General features: G+C 37.5%; 1 protein-coding gene and 1 pseudogene across 2 annotated transcripts; one reads left to right on the top strand and one right to left on the bottom strand.

The window, feature by feature from the left end:
* Positions 1 to 3,278: 3,278 nt before the first annotated feature.
* Positions 3,279 to 3,863, bottom strand: LOC143680354 (BCL2/adenovirus E1B 19 kDa protein-interacting protein 3-like pseudogene; annotated as a pseudogene).
* Positions 3,864 to 11,532: 7,669 nt separating this feature from the next.
* On the top strand, positions 11,533 to 16,715 carry LOC143679138 (uncharacterized). 2 transcript variants are annotated; one of them, XM_077155803.1, is made up of 4 exons: positions 11,533 to 11,616; positions 12,387 to 12,437; positions 12,926 to 14,215; positions 14,944 to 16,715. In XM_077155803.1, exon 3 carries the CDS (start codon positions 13,554 to 13,556, stop codon positions 14,082 to 14,084), a length of 531 nt encoding a protein of 176 aa, XP_077011918.1. In that variant the 5' UTR covers positions 11,533 to 11,616; positions 12,387 to 12,437; positions 12,926 to 13,553; the 3' UTR covers positions 14,085 to 14,215; positions 14,944 to 16,715. The 2 variants fall into 2 exon arrangements, with proteins under 2 accessions (XP_077011918.1, XP_077011917.1); XM_077155802.1 differs by lacking the exon at positions 12,387 to 12,437 and having other exon boundaries at positions 11,545 to 12,337.
* The last annotated feature ends 4,011 nt before the right edge of the window (positions 16,716 to 20,726 follow it).

Below are 20,726 nucleotides of genomic sequence, written 5' to 3'. Positions count from 1 at the left end.
TACAAGATCTTATATCCTATTCAGGATCCCAAGCAATTATGGTGTTTGAATAAATGAACTATACAAGTTAAATTAGATAATGCACTACCCAATATATAATTTCTGCACTAAATGAGCATCACTTCCTTTGGTGTGACAGAAAAGTTTAAGTTTTAAAATACAGACCACATCATCTTTTACCCTACATTTTGATTTACCTTAACTCTATCCAGCTCAGCTTCATTCATATCTCTAATCAAAGTCTTATCACAGTGAGTGAGTTTTAAACAATTCTGCTGAAATTTTTAAAAGAGAAGCCAGAAGGAGCTCAGTAGCTCAGATCTGACATATTATTGGTTATTTGGATTTGAAGAAAGGAAATACCCCAGGGGAAGCCATTTGAAATCAGGAGAGATGGTGAGCAGAAATTATCATATGTCTTCCATTGTGGTAGAGAAACCCCTTGGAAATGTTCATTTCTAACTTAATGAATCCCCCTTATAAAAGGCAGTCCATTCTTAGCATGTTGCATTCTGGCAGCTTTAACAGACAAAAACACAGATTTTGGTTTCAAGAAGTGTGTTGCTGATGAGTTTGCAAATATCAAATATGTTGGAATGGCTTTGTTTTTGTTGAGTGCTTCAATGGCATAAAATGTTTATAGCTACAAGTTATACATGTATTGTAAACTGTATATAATGATACAAAGTGCCAACTAAAAGATAAAGAATGCATAATCACTTTGGCTCAGTTAATTGCAATAATTTCAAGAACTGGTCCATTTAAAAAATCATCTGGCTTAGTCAATATTTTTTTTAGAATAGTAAATTATTTTTCTGCAATCAAAGTAACTTGTTGCATTTTCAATGTGCAAGCCTGTGCATGTTTGTTCTTGATCTTAATAGTTTTTACAAATATTTGAAACCAGTTTTCTTCAAACATAAATACAAACCCTGCTACTTGTCCCCAAACTGTAAAAGGTATAAAACTTTTAAAACATGAATCTTAAAGAAAATCAACTGTTAATTGTTGAATTCTCCTTTTCAATCATACAATCTGTTTCTTTTCAATGTAAATCTGGTTGAAAATATAAACATTCAACCCATATGTTAGAGCTATCAATAAACACCGCATTTCACCCATATAAGTTCTACTGTGATCATGTATTCATGTTTTAGGTAATATTCCATAATTTCACAGATATTTTAGAATAAAGGGCAGAACTAAATTTATTTTCAATATTGTAAAAAATAGTAAATAAGCTCATGCTCTCATCACACTGCTTATATATTCATTACTGAATTTGGAAAGAGAGCAATGTGATGCCTGTAAAAAGCTGTGATTCCTATAAGTATAATTTTGTTTTTCCCTCCTATGATGCCAATTGTAATACAAAATAAGAGGTAGTTATGTGGTTCTCTTAACTTTACCAGCTTTTAAATTTTATTCAAGCTTTCAAAATCAGAGAGCATCAGATTTAATTTCTTTCAAAAGAAATTCAAATACAAATACTTGAAATAATAGGTTGCAGAAGGCAAATCAAGTGTTACCAGGTTTAAGATTAATATAGAAGCAAAGTATAATAACAACATGTCTAAAATTATTTAGACACCAAATGTTATAAAGAAAAAAAATAAAAGACAAATAATTCAGAAAATGATTTTTGATATGTCATCTTTCTTAAAGATATCTAGCTATGGAATTGAAGAGAGAATCAAAAATTAATTTTTATTTAATCTCTATGTTATTTTCTACCACAACATCAATTTTATAAAATTGGATGTGTGAAAGAAAACAGTTTCTACAAATTGGCAAACTTGGTTGTCATAGTGTTTTTATTCAAGTCAACTTGAAGTACTTTACTTAATGAATAAACTGCTAGTAGCAATGGTTCTCTATTCAGTATAATGTCTATATCATAAACAGTAATTATTTATATATAAAACATATAGAAGTATTCTTCAGAATCATGCTATATATTCTGAAATCCAACAAAATCTATCTGAAATAACTGGTAATCCTGATACTTTCTAACAATTTGGTCCTAATGCTTCCATTTTTGAAGAAAAAAGTGTGTGAATGAAGGAAGAACTTGTTGAGTGCTGTGGACCTTCAACAACATAACACAACTGAAAAGATGGCTAAATGAAAAAACCAACAGTGTCTACAGAATCACAGGAATTTCCTCAGTAAGACTGTACAGTAAACATTAGTGAGAGATCAAAAGAAAACAAATGGCATCTTTTGAGAACTTTGTCAACTGTCCCCACAACCCAAATATATTTTTCAAAGTTGGCAATTCCTTAAAATAACTCTAAAACAATCATCTGATGTTTAAAAAGCTCCAAAGTATAAACAAGGCTTCCTAAAACAAAAAGCCTATTACTTACACCACAAATTTGAACTCATTCCAATGCCTGTTCTTAGAGGAAAAAATAAGAAATAAAATAAATTTAAGGAATATCATGACAAATTCACATACAGCAGAAAAAAAAAAATAAACTTCCCAAAAGCAAGTTCATATAGTTGCAGGCCTGAGAAATAAAGATTTTATGTCATAGAAAAGATAGCATTATAGCATTCTAGTATTAAAATCTACTGATGATTTTAGTTCTTATTCTATTTCATATCTATTATTTCTATGGTATAAATTGAAAGGTTCTACTAGGAGGTTCAGACAGAATGTGGCTCCAAAGCTGGTTTAAAATAATACTTTATTGTCCAGGATATTTTTTCCTTCTGCTTTTGTTCTTTTGTTTGTTTCTTGTGTTCTTTTAAAATAGCTATTTAATTCAAGCTCAGGGAAGCTTAGTTTTGTATTAATAGAAAACAAAAATTAAGGTTTTGAATCATTTGCTAACCTCATTTCATTGTAAGGGAGGGATGGTAGTTCTCTTGCAAGAGTAAAATTTTATACCATGAGTGATGCAGGTCTAGGTCTGGTGGTTACTAAATGGAAGCAAAATCATTGTTGCCAAAATTATAATCTTCTGGTGACATTTGTGGGAAAGAAGCCCTTGCAAATTTCTAAACAACATTAAATTCTGTTAGGAAATTCTAAAGTGTCCTACAGGCCAAAAAGTGAATGAGGCTAGTAAAATGCCTCAACAGAGTTTGAATAAGATACTGGATTTCAAGAGTTACTGGACCCCAGCTATCCAAAAATTGGGCAGTAGATTGGGTCATGCTTACAGTGGTCACAAGTTAAAATAAGCTAATTCAATAATAACATCACCTCACAGGTCACATGCATTTCCAGGGGCTTTTCCCCAGTAGGTGCTGATGAAAGGTGTCCTCAGTCATTTTCCAATATAGACGCCTAGACCCAAAGCCAAAACATGAAAAGTAAAAAGAGATGGAATGAGCACCTTAAGAAATTCCGCAGGGAAATGACCTCCATTCTTCATGGCTCCACTTTTTCTCACACTTAAGGAAGCAGAACATTTAGGGTACCTGAAGTGGAACTCCTTAGGTGGAATGTTTTCAGGTTTTCTGACCCAGCCAGATACCCAGTCTACACTTTTCTTCAAGCCCTCAACTCTTTATTTTCTTCTCCAACTTATCTTGACTGAGAGGTCTGGTCTTGCTTGTGTGCATTTCCACATCAAAAATATTCTGTCTATCTTCTCGTGGAGATGGGCTGTCACAATAAAAAACTGACCCTTCAACTACTGTGTCCAGATTCATGTTGTGCATAAAAAGAAACTTCTCCATGTCTCCATTGTGGATAGGATGATGAGGGTACATATTCCAGTCCCCATTTTCCCCATTGCCATTATCATTACCATTGCTGCTGTTTCTCAGAAGCTCCACCAGGAACCTTCATCACAGTTGTTATTGCTATGTAGGGGCAGCAGCCGCTCAATTGAATGAGACAATATCATCATATGCCTGTGAAAGCTGTAGTCACAACAGGACTGTTTCTGGTTCTCAGGCAGCAACACAACAATCTGAGTTCCCTGCCCCTTTTCTGTGCATGCACAAACCCTCCTCTGCACTGATATCAGGGTTTGCCTAGGCTACAGGATAGCAACACAACCTGGAATGGCTTTTTATATGGATAATTGTAAGAACCTTGATGGAGGAAGCTTAGATTTCTTTGAAGAAACTATTGGTAGAAATCTGAACTTCAAAGAAACTTCTGATGAGTCCTTAGGTAGAAATGATGAATGCATCACTGAAAATTGGAAGGAAGCCAACCTTTGATTTACAGTGCCAGAAACTTTGGCAAAATTAATTTCTGGTGCTGACTGGAAAGGAGAATTTGAATGTAATTATCTGGGCAACTTAGTTTAAGAGATTTCCAAATAAAATTTGGGAAATGCAGTCTGGTTTCTTCTTGCAGCTTACAGCAAAATGAAACAGGAAAGGGATAAGCAGAGAGGTCATCTCTTGGGTACAATGAAACCAGAAGTTTATGATCTGAAAAATTCTGGCCTTCTAGAGAGGTATACCATAGAGAAAAGTGCCCCACAGGAAGATTTAATCAAACAGAACATGTCATTTCAGGACAAGCCAGGATTATAGATGGAGTTATCCAGAAAGGATTTATGGAAGATTCTATTGTCTGAGGGCTTTGATTCCTGTATAATATATGCCAAGTCAACAAATTTTTTGAGACCTTTAAATGAAATCACAGCCAGTCTGGACTAAATGTGACAGAAAAGGTACAGATTTAAAGATAATTAAATTCAAAGGCAGAATTATGGATGCTAAGGTCTGAAGCATTTTAACTGAGGCCAGGAGAGCAGATCCACCCATGCGTGTGGAATGGATGAGTTTGACCCAGAAGGATTGAGTGGGCTTTCCTTCTCAATGTTCAGGATAGTTTTGTGATCTCAGGCATCAGAGAAGATGGAGCACATTCTCCTGGGATTGTACAGAGCCTGGCTGCCACTGCATTGTTCTGAAGGGTTTGAGCATGTGCCCTGAAGATGTCAGGGAATTGGTACCACCCAGATTCTAGGGGGAGGTGGAGACAAAATCTGTGGTCTCTCCACATCCAAGTGTTTGGAGAAAGTAGGGATGCTGCATAAGTTCTTGCAAAGGGTGGGGATGTCACTTTCTAAAGCCTTGAGACTAAATGACTCTTAGGCTTTGAAATCTAATGGAGTTTGCTCTTCAGGTTTTTGGAACTGTTTAGATCCAGTGACCCCCTATTTTTGTTCCAATTTTTCCCTATGGTAATCAAACCATTTATCATATGACTGTTCCTTCTTTAAATATTGGAAGAAAGTAATTTGTTCTGAGTTTTATAGTTTCAAAGCCAGAGAAGAATTTTTCCTTAAGACTGATCATAGCTGAAACTGACTTGATTAGATTTTTGTATTACTTTTTTAGTTGGTATTGAATTTAATTTTTCACTGAAATGGCTTAAGTCTTTTGTGATCTTATTATGAAATGTATGTATTTTTATACAGAAAAAATTAATGTTATATGCAGGACAGTTGAATATTGTTAGGTGAAATATACGTCTTCTAAAGTTTTCAATTTAGAAATTATGTATGGTTTAAGATGATGTGTGTAGTTGCCAGGTTGACAACAGGTAGACACTGTAACAGATTCATGTGTCAATTTCACCAGGTACTGGTACTGATCAAGGAAGTACTGACCTATCTGTTGCTGTGGACTTAAAACATCAGCACACTGATTTCATTTGAGGCTGATTACCTCTGCAATCACTTGGGGAGACTGTCTTCCACAATGAATAATGTTTAATACAGTCAACTGAGGGCTTTAAAAGAGAAATCAGAAGGAGCTCAAAAGCACAGAGCTGACACAGACCCAGATGTTTGCTGATGCAGAATGAAAATACACAGGGGAAGCCATTTTAAACTTCCCTGGAAAGTTTAAAGGAGCCTGGAAAGAAGGTCAGCTGATACTAAATGCAAATGATTAAGCTCTCCAGTCAAAAGGCAAAGATTGGCAGAGTGTATAAAAAAGAATAAATACATACTGTTCACAAAACCTTCACCTTAAATTCAAAGATGCAATTTAAGTTGAAGGAGAAAACAAGGGAAAAATATTCCATGGAAATAATAACCTAAAGATACTTGGAGCAGCAATATACTATCAGATAAAATGAACTTTAAGTAAAAGACTCTCACAAGGACAAAGAAAGATAATATAAACAGGCAAATAATCAATTAAAGAAGAAGGTAACAATTATAAATTTATGAACCAAACAGCAAAATCACAAAATATGTGAAGCACATAAGTACTTGGAATCTCAGGTAGGACATGAGATTTTGTTGGTTTGTCCATAGCGATGTCCCGATGAATCCCAGAGTGATTTAATCAGTGAGTGGAAAAGTATTTGCAAAGCGCCCTTCAGGGAATGATGAGAATTGGAAGAAATTCAACTTCCCCAAGTTGGATCCTTGATATTTTCACAAGCAGTGTGGACAACCAAAGCTATAGACTGAGCCCCCAGTCTTGGGGTTTGTTCATATGAAACTTAACCCCACAAAGGTTAGGTCAAGTGTACTTAAAATTTAGGCCTAAGAGTCACTCTCAAGAGAGCCTCTTTTATTGCTCAGATGTGGCTTCTCTCTCCAGCCAACACAAGCAATCTCACCACCCTTCCCCTCTCTATGTGGGACATGACTCCCAGGGGTGTGGACCTTCCTGGCAATGTGGGACCAGAATCCTAGAATGAGCTGAGACTCATCATCAAGGGATTGAGAAAAACCCTAGAATGAGATGAGACTTAGCATCAAGGGATTGAGAAAACCTTCTTGACCAAAAGGGGGAAGAGTGAAATGAGACAAAGTGGTAATGACTGAGAGATTCCAAACAGAGTTGCAAGGTTATCCTGGAGGTTATTCTTATGCATTAAGTAAATATCACCTTGTTATTCAAGATGTAATGGAGAGGCTGGAGGGAACTGCCTGAAAATGTAGAGCTGTGTCCCAGTAGCCATGTTTCTTGAGGATGATTGAATAATGATATAATTTTCACAATGTGACTGTGTGATTGTGAAAACCTTGTGTCTGATGCTCCTTTTATCTACCTTGTCAACAGATGAGTAGAACATATGGAATAAAAATAAATAATAAGGGGAACAAATGTTAAAATAAATTTAGTTTTTAATGCTAGTGATCAATGAAAGGAAGGGGTAAGAGGTATGGTATGTATATTCTTTTTTTCTGTTTTCATTTTATTTCTTTTTCTATTGTCTTTTTATTTCTTTTCCTGAATTGATGCAAATGTTCTAAGAAATGAATATGCACCTCTGTGATGATATTGAGAATTAGTGATTATATATGTAGAACAGAATGATCATATGTTAATGTTTTTGTTTGTTGTTATTGTTTTCTAATTAATAAATCAATTAAAAATATATGTGAAGCAAAAATAAGCAGATTTGAAGGAAAATGTACAATACAGTGGGAAACTACACTACAACTCTCTCAATAATGGATAAAACATCTATGAGGAAGATCAATAAGGCAGTAGAACACTATGATAAGCCAAGTAGTACAAACAGAAAAGAGAACAATTTAGCTGTAACTGCAGAATGATGTACCCTATTGCACAATCATTACCTAAGATAGATATATGAAGTTTCAATGAATTAAAAATATTGAAATCATACAATTTATCTTCTACAGCCACAGTGGAATGGTGCTAGAAATCAATAAGAGAAAGACAATGGAAAATTCAAAATATGTGAAAATAAACCACATATTCTTAAATAATGAATAGTTCAAAGAAGGAATCACATGCACAAATAGGATTTATCTTGAGGTGAATGAAAAAGAAAATTCAACATACCAGAAGTTATGGGATGCATCAAAGGCATCCAAAAAACTGAAGAGAAAACACCCTCTAACACATTCTGAGGTTAATATCATCTTAACTGCAAAGCCAAATAAATATACCATAAGAAATAAAATTACAGACCAATATCCCTTATAGATATGGATGCAAAAATCTTAAGTAAAATATTAGCACATCAAAACAATTATGTAACCAGATCAAGTGACATTTGTCTCAGGCATGCAAGAATATTTCAATGTAAGGAAATCAATTAATTTACTATCACATCAACAGAAATAAGGAAAAATATGACAAACTCAATTGATGCTTAAAAGGCATTTCACAAATCCTATCACCCCTTCCTTATAAACCACTAAGAAAACAAGGAACAAAAGTAAATTTCCTCAATATGATAAAAGGCATATAAGAGAAACCAGAACTCACATTATATTCAGTGTTGCAAGACTGAAAATATTCTCTGTATGATTAGGAACAAGGCAAGGATGATTTTATCATCACTGTTACTCACCACTGTACTGGAAGTTTCAGGTAGAATAATTTTGCATGCAATGGAAATAAAAGGCATTCAAATTGGAAAAGTAAAAGTAAACCTTTCATTATTTGCAGATGACACAATCCCAAATTTCATAACAAAGCTGTAAGAGCTAAACAATTCAGTAAATGACAGGGTACAATATCAACATGTAAAAACCAGTTGTGGCTCTATATTTTAGTAAAGAATAATCCAGTGATGAAAACAAGAACATACTCCATTTACTGTAACAAAAGAAAGAATCAGCTATCTATGAACAAATTTAATCATGATGTAAAGGACTTGTACATGACACACATAAAAAACATTGGTGAAAGAAAATAAATGAGACTTAAAATAGAATATCTCTGTTCATAGCTAAGATCAAATATTGTTGATATAGTATTTCTATCCAAAGCAATTTACAGACTCACTGCCAATCTCAATCAAAATTCTAACAATCTTCTTTATAACAAAGGAAAAGACAATCATCAAATTTGTTAAGGGAATTAAATCAGAACCACAATGAGACATGGCTTTACATCACAAGCATGGCTATTATTTGAAAAACAAGAAATAATTCCTGGGAAGGATGCTGAGAAATAGGAACCTTCATACACTGTTGTTGAGAATGTAAAATGACACAGCTGCTATAGGAAATTGTTTAGTAGTTCCTCAAAAAGTTAATCATAGAACTACCATCTCACTTCCACTTATATATTCAAAATAATTACCAGCAAGGGCTTGGAGAGATGTTTGTACACCAAGATTTATAGCAGCATTGTGAAGACAATAGTCAAAAGATGGATACATCCAAAATGCCAATCAATAGGTGAATGGGTAAACAAAATATGGCATTGTGTATATATAATGGAATATTACTCAGCCTTAAAGAATGAATAAAGTTTTGGTACAAGCCATTAAACATTGATGAACCCTGAAGACATCAAGTGAATGAAATAATTCAGAAGTGAAAAAATAATTGAGACATAACTCAACTTATGGAAATTAGCTGGTTTATGGTTTCTGTTTGGGGTGATGGGAAATTTCTGGTAATGGATTGTTGTGAGGGTATGCACATATTATGAATATTCCCACTGAATTATGAGTATTCCCACTGAAACACATACTTGGGAGTGGTTGATATAGGAGAGCTTTTATTACATATATATGTTTTGGCAATTAAAGAAAGAAAAACATCTAAAGAGCTGAAAACAATTAAGGCAATACATGATCTTCAATGAGATCTAACCATGGAAAAGACTCAAAAGCATGTTAGTAGGACATATGAACAAAAGAGGTACATAGACTGTAAGTTTTATACCAACTTATAAAACTAAGTTTTATATCAATATTAAATTAAAATGTAGCAAAATATCTTATAAATCTTGTGATAGGAGGTAGCTTCCTAGACCTTACACCCAAAGCACAACTAATGAAAAAAGAAATAGATAACTGGTATCTCCTCAAAATTAGACAATTTTGCACATCAAAGAATTTTTTAGGAAGGTAAAAAGACAACTTACACATTAGGAGACAATATTTGGAAACCACACATCAGCTAAGAGTTTAGTATTCAGAATATATAAAGAGATTCTACAGCTCAACAACAAAAAGACAAACAACCCAATTAAAAAATGAGCAAAAGACAAAAGCAGACACTTTTCAGGAGAAATAGCCACAAGGCATATGAAAAGATACTCAACAGCACTGGCTATTAGGAAAGTGCAAATGAAAACCCCAGTGAAATAATAAGTCACACCCTCTAGAATGGTCATTATGTAAAAAAACAAAAACAAAAAACAGAACAGAAAATGACAAGTGCTGGAGTGTATAATGGTGCAACTCTGTGGAAGGCAGTTTGGTGATTCTTCAGGAATAGTGTTTGCCCTCTTCATGTCTACCCTTCTTCCAGATAGCTGTATCCAAAACTGTTCTTTCCCATTCCTATACTCTCTTCTCCACCCCATTAAAACAGAGACAGGGATTGATTTTCTTGAAGAAATATAAAATTTGTACAAAAACATATTCCATGAAAGTGATTTCTAACATGTAGATTTGTAACAGGGGAGATATATTGAGATGTAAAATTCTCATCCTTTCAGCTGTGGGGTTTTTGTTTTCTCCAAATAAATCTGCTCTTTAAAGCTCAAAAAAAGGATATAAGTGGGACACATGAAAATACTGGAACACAGACAATAAGTTTATATGAATATTAAATTTATTGAACTTCATGACTATACACAAGAGGGATTACTAGTTTTGAGAAAATGTACATGAAAATACTGTATTTGAGGAGCATTATAAACATAAGCTGCTCTAAAATGATTAGAAAATTAAAGATAGTTGAATAGATAAAATGATATACCAAATATAGGAAAATGTAAAAATTGGTTCATGTGCATATTGGGAGAGGTGCATATGTTGGGTTCTCTGAAATTTGTATTGTTTTTATAAATTCTCTCTAAGTTTAAAAATATTTCAAAAAGAAAGTTAAATATATACATATAATGAAAAGGGAATTAAAATATATATTCTACACAACTCAAATATAAATAAAGGCTGTGATGAAGGAATTAAGTAAACAAAAATATTTTTTTAAAACCAACCATCAAATTGCACAGCATAAGCTCTTACTAATAAGTAATTACTTAAAATGAAAATGGATAATAATCTAATGGAGGGATTGGCATAATGGGTAAAAGATGATAGAACACTGTCTATGAGATACAAACAAAGGCACAAAGCAGGTTGAAAGTGGAAAAATACGGGACAATTAAAAATACTACATGCAAACAATAACCAAAAGACAACTGGGCTTGGCTATAGCAATGTCAGAAAAAAATTGTGTCAGATATTAATATGAAACTAAGAAGAATATAGCTATAAAAGGGTAAATCTATCAACAAGATATAATTAAAACATATTCACACCAAACAACAGAAAACTAAAATATGTGATTGCTTTGAAGGGAGAAACCATTCTACAAAAACAGTTAAAGATATCAACTAACCACTATTCTAGTTTGATGGCTGCTGGAATGCAAATTGTGAATTATTGACCCTATACACGGGAGCGAATGTCAAAATAGGAATGTTTCCATTTGTTGGTGGCCCTTTGGTATTTGAAGAAAGAAAATAAGACAAGAAAAAAAATCACAGGGACCTCAGCCCCTGCATCACAAAGGTCTGTCACAGTCAGTCAGGGGCGAGAGGCCGCGGGAGGTGGAGCTGAGCAGGAGGCCACGCCTTCTTCCCAAACGGCGGCCAACTAGGCGGTGGTGGAAAATCAGGGTCAGGAAACTTCAGGGAGGGTCTGCTGCTCCATCGCTCGAACGCTCCCAGGTCTCTGGCAGGCAAAGTCTAATCGGCATGCCCCGCACGATGGCATCGATCTCCGATGTCCGGGAACGATGCCACTGAATGTCCCGCCCAAACACCAGCACCCAGGTCGAAACAGGTTACCCAACAGCTGGTGCGCCGGCCTGGCTTTCCTGCCATCGCTGAGGGCAGCCGAGCCTCTAGGTCTCCCCGACTCCTGAGAGGCTAGGAGGCCCATGGCCAAAGTCAGGGCTATTTGTGAAGGGCTGCCTGATGTCCCCTTTGGGTCCAGCAGGCTTTCTCATTCCCTAAATGTTGGGTAATGGCTTGTGCAGAGAGTTCGGTCCCATGTTTACAGGAAGGTTTGCATCCCCTGGGGGCAGGCCCTAAGTGGCAGGAGGGGAACAGTGAGTTCACCTGCTCAGTTGGTCTAGAGATGGGAGGTCCTTGTGAGCCACAAAAGACCTTGATTGGCAGGACGCAATGGAGAGGCTAGAGGGAAGTGCCTGAAATAGGACATCTGTGTTCCAGTGGCCACGTTCCCTGAAGATTATTGCTTAATGATATAGATTTCACAAAAGGATTGTGTGATTGTGCAAGCCTACTGTCCGATGTTCCTCTTTTCTACCTTCCAAACAGGCAGGTGGAACATATGGAATAAAAGAGAATGACAAGGGGAACAAACGTTAAAATGAATTTCGGTGGAAAATTCTAGTGATCAATGAATGGGAAGGATAAGGATATGGTATGCATAATTTTTTTCCTGATTTCTTTTTACTTCTTCTTCTGAACAGACGAAACGTTCCAAGAAATGATCATGATGATGAATACGCACCTACGTGATGGTATCGTGAATTCCTTGTGACAAACGTAGACCGGAATGATCGAATTAGGAATGTTTGCATTTGTTTGGTGTGTTTTGGTATTTAAAAAGAGAAAATAAAACAAGCAAAAAAAGGAAATACTCACAGGGGCCACAGCCCCAACGTCACAAAGGCAGGCAGTCGGGGGGAGGGACTGAGGGAGGTGGAGATGAGCAGGAGGTCAGCGCTGGCGGTAACTGCGGGTCAGGGAACCCCAGGGAGGGTCTGGGGTCCCACCACTCCACCGGCCAGGGCTTCTGGTAGCCAGAGGCCAACGCTTGTATCTGATGCACATTTTATCATCAATGTCCACAGACAGGGACAACATATGGAATAAAAATCAATAATAGGATGAGCAAACGTCAAAATCAATTCAGTTGCAAATGCTAGTGATCAAAGAAACGGAGGGGTAAGGCGAATGGCATGTGTACATTTTTTTCTGTTTATTTTTTATTTCTCCTTCCGGATAGAGGCAAACGTTCCATGAAATGATCATAGTGATGAATATACAACTATGTGATGAAATTGTGAAGTCCTCATTCTATACGCAGAACCGAATGATCAAAATAGGAATGCTTGCATTTGTTTGTGGTCTTTTTGTGTCCGAAGAAAGAAAATAAAAGAAGAAAAAAGGACGAAAACACCACAGGGACCTCAGCCCCTGCGTCACAAAGGTCTGTTGCAGTCAGTCGGCGGGAGGGGCAGGGGAGATGGAGCTGAGCAGGAGCACTCACCCACCGCCCAGACCCAGGCCGACGCGGTGGTGGCGGCAAGTCAGGGTCAGGGAACCTCAGGGAGGGTCTGGTGCCCCATCGCTTCAGTGCTCCCAGGCTTCTTGCAGGCGGAGACCGACTGGTGTGCCCAGCACGCAGGCATCGATCTCCGCTGTCCGGGAATGATGCGGCCTGACGTCCTGTCCGACCCCCAACACCCAGAGCCCAACCGGCTACCCATCAGCTGTTGCGCCGGCCAGGTTTTCCTGCCTGCGCTGACGGCAGCCGAGCCGCGAGGTCTCCCGACTCCTGAGAGGATAGGAGGCGCAGGGCCAAAGTCAGCGCTGTCTGTGAAGGGCTGCCTGGGTTCCTGCCGGGGGGGGTCATGACCTCGCTTCATGTATCGGTTTCCTGCCGAGCCGCTTCCAAGGTCCCAGGCTGGAGCCTGGCCCCAAACGGTGCTGTATCCAGCCCAGGGGGCCAAGAGGCAGGGGGCGCTTTCCATGTGGGAGCGGTGTTGAAGAGAGGCTTCACCCCGGCAGCGGGGTGTCCGTGGGTTGTGTGGGGTGGCGAGAGCTTCGGTGGTCGGCTTGCAGGAGTGGCCAGGTTGCTGGAAGGGACCCCAGAGACTTGGGCTGCATGCAGGGTGGCAAGGTGCACCGCCCACAGCACGCCTGACATGGCGCTGAGCAGGCGAGAGCCGGACCGAGGGCGACGCTGGCACAGGGTGGGCGGTCAGCAGGTCCCAACGATCCGGAGCCAGACAGCAGGTTGGGGAGGGAACCTCACCACAGTGCCAGCGAGGCAGCGCAACCCTCCCCAGCCTCGGCTCTTGGGACTGCTGCTGGTGGACCTCGGCGCTCCAAGTTCCGAAATTGTTCCAGTGCGCATGCCCGTGGTTGAGCAGCGATGCTAAGCAGCATCAGGAGCGGTCAGGCTTGGATGGGAGACTGCCTGCCCTTTGCAACTGTTTTCAGGTTTCTTGATTCGGCTGATGGTGATGGACAACTCATTACCGGTATTTCCTGAGTGAGACCTTGCAAACAAGTAGGTGGAACATATGGAAAAAAAGAGAATGACAGGGCGAACAAAGGTTAAAATGCATTTTCAGTGGAAAAGGCTAGTGATCAATGGAAGGGAGGGGTAAGGAGTATGGTATGCATAATTGTTGTTCCTGTTTTGTTTTTGTTTCTTCTTCTGAACAAACAGAAACTTTCCAAGAAATGTTCATGATGATGAATATGCAACTATGAGATGTTATCGTGAATTCTCATGATACACTTAGACCTGAATGATTGAAATAGGAATATTTGCATTTGTTTCGTGTGTTTTGGTATTTATAAATAGAAAATAAACCAAGCACAAAAAGGAAATACTCACGGGTCCACAGCACCAACATCACAAGGGTCTGCTGCAGTCAGTCGGGGTGATTGGTCGAGGGAATTGGAGATGAGCAGAAGGCCCTGCCCTCGGCCCAGCCCCACGACTGACTGGCAGCTGGTGTCAAATGTGCTTACGGAACCCCAGGGAGGGTCTGGGGCCCCAGCACTCCACCTATCCTGGTTTCTGGCAGCCGGAGGCTGATCCTTGTATCTAATGCTCCTTTTATCTCCCTTGTCAACAGACAGGTACAACATATAAAACAAAAATCAATAATAGGGTGAACAAACGTTAAAATCAATTCAGTTGGAAGCGCTGGTGATCAAAGAAACAGAGGGGTAAGGGGCATGGTGTGTTTCCTTTTTTTCCTGTTTATTGTTTATTTCTCCTTCCAGATAGAGGCAAATTTTCCAAGAAATGATCATGAGGATGGATCTGCAACCATGTGATGAAATTGTGAAGTATTCATAGTATACGCAGAACAAATACTCAAAATGGGAATGTTGCATTTTTTTGTGGACTTTTGTTCTACAAGAAAGAAAATAAGAAAAGAAGAATATATCACAGGGACCTCAATCCCTGCATTCTCAAAGGTCTCTCTCAGTCTCACAGGCTGTTGCTCATGGTTTGGCTGGATGGTCAGCGACTTGGAAGAGCATGATTTGAAGATTGTTGCCAAAGTGTTCTGGGGAAAAGGTATGCCTGTTTACTTTGCTGAGTTTCTGAAGATATGAAAATATTTGTATCTTATGAGAATGTGCACTAGAGGGTGATTTCAGCCTGGGAAGCTCTTAATAGTCAAGTGGATAAGATGACCCGTTCTGTGGATATTAGTCAGCATCTTTCCCCAGCAACTTCTGTCATTGCCCAATGGGCTCATGAACACAGTGAGCATGGTGGTAGGAATGGAGGTTATGTATGGGTTCAACAACATGGACTTCCGTTCACCATGGCTAATATGGCTAGAATTAGTGCTGAATGCCCAATATGCCAGCAGAAGCACCCATGCTCAGCCCCAAATATACACAATTTCCTGATGTGATCAGCCAGCTGCATCATGAGAGGTTGATTATATAGGACCACTCCCATCATGCAAGAGGCAGTGATTTGTTCTAACTAGAATAAATACATACTCTGGGTATGAGATTGTCTTTTCTGCATGCAATCCTTCTGCCAAAAATACCATTTCTTGACTTACAGAGTTGCTTGTTCATCATTATGGTATTCCACAGAGCATTGCTTCTAAACAAGGAACCCACTTCCCAGCAAGCAAAGTGCTGGAATGGCACATTTTCATGGAATTCTCTGGTCTTATTATGTTCCACATCATCCAGGGCTAGCTGGGTTGTTAGAACAGTGGAATGGTCTTTTGAAAACTCAAGTACAGTGCCAACTAGGTGGCAATACCTTGAAGGCCTGGGGTGATGTTCTCCAGGAGGCTGTGTATGCTCTGAATCAGCATTCACTGTATGATGCTTTCTCCCGTAGCCAGGATCTATGGGTCCAGAAATCGAGGGGTGGAAATGGGAGTGGCACCACTCACTATTACCCCTAGTGATCTGCTTGGAAAAATTTTGCTTCCTGTACCTGTGCCCTTGAGCTCTCCTGGTTTACAGATTTTAGTTCCAGAAGGGGCAGCACTTCCACCAAGAGAAACAACAATGATTTCATTGACCTGGAATCTAAGACTGCCACTTGGTCACTTTGGGCTACCCATGCCCCTGGATCAACAAGCCAAGAGGGGTATTAATTTACTGGCTGGAGTGATTGACCCTAACTATCAAAAGAAATAGGACTGAAACTATACAATGGAGGTAAAGAAGAGTTTTTCTGGAATATAGGAGATTTCCTAAGGTGTCTCTAATTACTACCATGTCCTGTGATTAAAATGAATGGACATTACAACAACCCAATCCAGGCAGGACTACTAATGGCACTTAAACCTCAGGAATGGAGGCTTGGGTTACCCCACCAGACAAAGAACCATGCCAAGTGAGGTGCTGGTTGAGGGTAAAGGGAACATGGCATGGGTAGTGGAAGAAGATAGGGATAAATATGAACTATGATAATGTGATCAGTTATAGAAACCCACCTGTAATGATATTAATATTTCTTCCTTGCTTTGTATTTAGCATCTATGTATTTATACATTATTCAAATTCTTAGTGCTCCTCTTTATTTTATCCCCTTTGTCCTATGACATAAGCTGTTTTGTTCATGTTATAGTATTTAAGTTGTAGGATATCAAGTTTAAGAGTGAATATTACCCAAGACTTTCACCTTTTCTGGAGAGATTTAATGTGTTCCCAATTGCACACAAGACAGTTGAGTATTGTTAGATGAGGAAAAAATGTGTCTGTTATTGTTTTCTATTTAGAGATAAGGTGATGTGTATAGCTGCCAAATTGGCAAGGGCTAGACCATCATGGTCAGATTCATGTGTCAACTTGGCCAAGTGGTTGTGCCCAGTTGCCTGGTAGGACAAGTGCTAGACTGTCTGTTGCTGTGAAGACATTTCATGTACTTAAATCATGACCATGTTGGCTGCATCCACAGCTGACACAATTAGCTAAATGGATTGTTTCTCAAATAAGAGATATTTAATCTAATCAACGGATTTTTTTAAGAAGATTCAGAAGAGACAATCATTCTTTATGCTTCAGCCAACCAGCCTTTCCTGAGATTTCATTAAGAAACTTCATTGTAGCTGCCAGCTCATGGCCTGCCCTACAGATCATGGACTCTTACATCTCCAAGGTTGTGTGAGACACTTTTATGAATTTTATATTTACAGATATTTCCTGCTGATTCTCTTTCTCTAGAAAACCCTAGCTTATACAATGTGGGTAATTAACGCTCTGAACATCCTATTGAAAAGTTATATGAGAAATTCTGAGCTGTATAATTGTTATTATCATAAAATTTTTTAAAAAGTTTCACTGTGACTTGGGTTGGGATTATAATAAGGTGAGTGAGGCAGGGTCCAACAAGTGCAGGGGAAGATCCTTTTTTGGTTTAAAATTACAATATTTTGGTCATCATTGATTTAATTCAATCAATTTTGATATTAAGAAGTATTACACAAAAATGGATCTTGATTTCTGAGTTTTTATCTCCCTTTTGAAAATTTTCACCCCAGTTGAATGAGTTCCTTGCCCCACCATAGTCCCAGGCCTGTAATTACTCATTTTTTTCATATGCTGTAAGGTGGGGGTCACATTTGATTCTTTCACCACATGACTTCCCATTATTGCAGCATTTGAGTTGACTCTTGAAGGTGCTATAATACATACTACATTGTTTTTCCTTGCATTTTTCTGCATCTTTGACACTGAACAAGATTTCTTTGATAATCTGAAAAAGTAAATTTTCTAGTACAGGGAGTACTAGAAATCAACAGCACTAGCAGGAAAGAAGAATGTCTGTGATAGGCTCATCAGACCTGAAAAATTACCCTTCAAAATTAAGGAGAAATAAAGAGAATTTATTTTACGCATAAAGAAGAAAGAATGATGTGCATAAAGAAGAAAGAATCAAGATTCATTTTTGTATAATACTTCCTAATATCAAAATTGATTGAATTAAATCAATGAAGCACAAAATATTGCAATTTTAAATCAAAATAGAATCTGCCCTGCACTTACTGAACCCTGCAAAGAAAAAAAAATGGAGAGAATTTGTGGCCAGTGGACCTGCTTTGTGATAAATTGTTGACAGATGTTCAGAGACAAGAAAAATGATATAGGTCAGCTCTGATGTGCTTAAAGAAGAAATAAGAAAGAACAGTGATGGAACAAATAAAAATTAAAATAAATTATTTTTGTTTTTAATACATAATTGATCTAACTGAAAACAGTTTGTTCAAAATAATAAGGGCAATAATATTGGATGACAATGGCATATGTGTAAATGAAATGAACATAGGCAAAGGGCAGGAGGAAAGAATAGAAACATGCTCTTATAAATTACCAGCATTACCTGTAGCATGATATAGTGCTATTTTAAATTTTATTTTGATGACTTGTAAATGCATACTGCAAACATTAGGAAAAACACAAAAATAATTTGAAAATAGGTATAGCTGATATGCTGAGCAGGAGACAAAGTGGATTCTTGTCTGGTGAGAGAAGGCAGTTAGTGGAAGTCCAAAAAAGAAATGAAAGATAAAAGGAATAAAGACAAAAGGGAAAGAATGGAAAACTTTTGAAAATATGATCAATATTAACCCAACTATATTGACAATCACTTATAATGTAAGAGGATCATAAGCTATTGAAAGGCAGAGACTGTTGGTGTGCATAGAAAGAACTGTAAGTTGTCCACTAGAACACACTTTAAATATAGAAACAAATAGAGTAAAAAAAAGGAATGTAAAAAGCTTTAACCTGTAAACACTAATCAAAAGAAAGCAGGAGCAGCTATATGAATTCAACAATGCAGAATTCAGATAAAGGAAAACCATTAGGGAGAAAGGGATATTACATAATGACAAAGGGATCAATTCTCTAAGAAGATGTAACAGTACTTAATATGTATGCTCCTAACAAGAAAGCAAAAATATACCTTAAGTAAAAATATATCTGAGGGAAAACAAAAAACACTGCAAGGAGCAAAAGTCAAATCCTCAGTTAGTATTGGAAACTTCAATGTACCTCTCCCTTAAACATATGCAGCAGGAATAAAATCATAAGGAGAGAGCTGAACTGGACAACACCATTAATCTATTGGTTTTAATTGATATTTATAGAATACTTCCTCCAACAAGAATGGAAGAAACGTTCCTCTCAATTTCACCATGCTAAACCACATTCTGTATCATATAACATACCTTAACACATTTTAAAGAATGGAAATCATAACACAGTATGCCCTCAGATGGCAATGGAGTTAAACAAAAAGAAAACTAGAATGATTGTTGGAAAATCTCAAAATCTCTAGAAATTAAGCCACAAACTAAAAAGCACATGGGTCAAACAAGAAGTTGCAAGAGAAATTAAGCATTTTGAAGATAAATATGCAACTATCCTCCTTTGTTAGATTCAATGAAAGGAGGTGCTTAGAGGGAAGTTCATAGAACTGAATGTGTAGATTAGAGAGTAAAAGAGACCGAAAATAAATTAGATAAGCCCTCACTTTAAGGAAATGATAGAAAGAAAAGCTATAAAAAGAAAAAGCAAGCCAATAGCAGAAATAGAAAAGGTGTCTCTTCCTTCACTCATTTACTCTCCTAACTGCAGTTCACTGCAAGCTGAGAAGGCAGGAATCCTGTCTTTTTATTGGATGCTGAATCCACAGGTCCCAGGGACACAGAGTAAATAATCATCAAATATTTGTTAAATGAAATAATTTTAAGGTGTGAATTTACTTGATTTTTGTGATGTATCAGGGATGTAAATATAATGACTTTATACTGAATTGTATTTTGTAAATATTTGAATATTATGATTAAGTAAATTCATCCTTTTGCATAAAACATTTGCAAGAATTTATGGTAACATTATTCATAGCACCAAAAATATGCAAACAACCCAAATGTCAATCACCTGAAGAAATGATGTTTAAAATGCAGCAAATTCATACAATGGAACATTATCAGCCATAAAAAGTAATGAAGTACAGATATTGGATGAAACTTGAAAATATCGTGCTAAATGAAAGAAGCAAGAGACAAAGACCACAGAGGAGGGATTGCAGTCATATGAAGTGTGCTGAGTAGGTAAACACATAAAGACAGAAAAAAAAATTAGAGATTGCATGGTCATGTTCATGTGTCAAGTATGGATATCTCCTGTTGATTTTGTTTCTCTAGAGAACACTAACTAATACGTCTTGGTACCAGGAGTGCTTCTTAAGAAACAGAATCTTAAAATGGGTTTTTATGAATGGTTTTCTACTCTGACTGGACTCAAAGATACCAAGGACTCTGTTTCCCATGATCAGAATGACAGTGCCGATCCATGGTGTGAACTGGTAGAAAAGGGTCAAAATATCACCATTAGATTCTGTTGATAGTTTGCTTGTACAAAGCTGAGTTCTGGGGGATAAGGTTTTTGACACCTTTATGTAGTTTTGTGGAAATAGGAGGTATAGAGATGTTGGCTGGTTGTTGTTAGATATTTTGTATACATTAATGATGGAAAGGGATGAGCTGAAGGCTTCAAATGAAAAACTTAGACAC

This window comes from Tamandua tetradactyla, chromosome 4 (genome assembly GCF_023851605.1).
Source record: "Tamandua tetradactyla isolate mTamTet1 chromosome 4, mTamTet1.pri, whole genome shotgun sequence".
Lineage (NCBI taxonomy): Eukaryota > Metazoa > Chordata > Mammalia > Pilosa > Myrmecophagidae > Tamandua > Tamandua tetradactyla.
The sequence above is the reverse complement of the archived record's forward strand: the minus strand, read 5'-3'. Positions and strand labels throughout refer to the sequence as shown.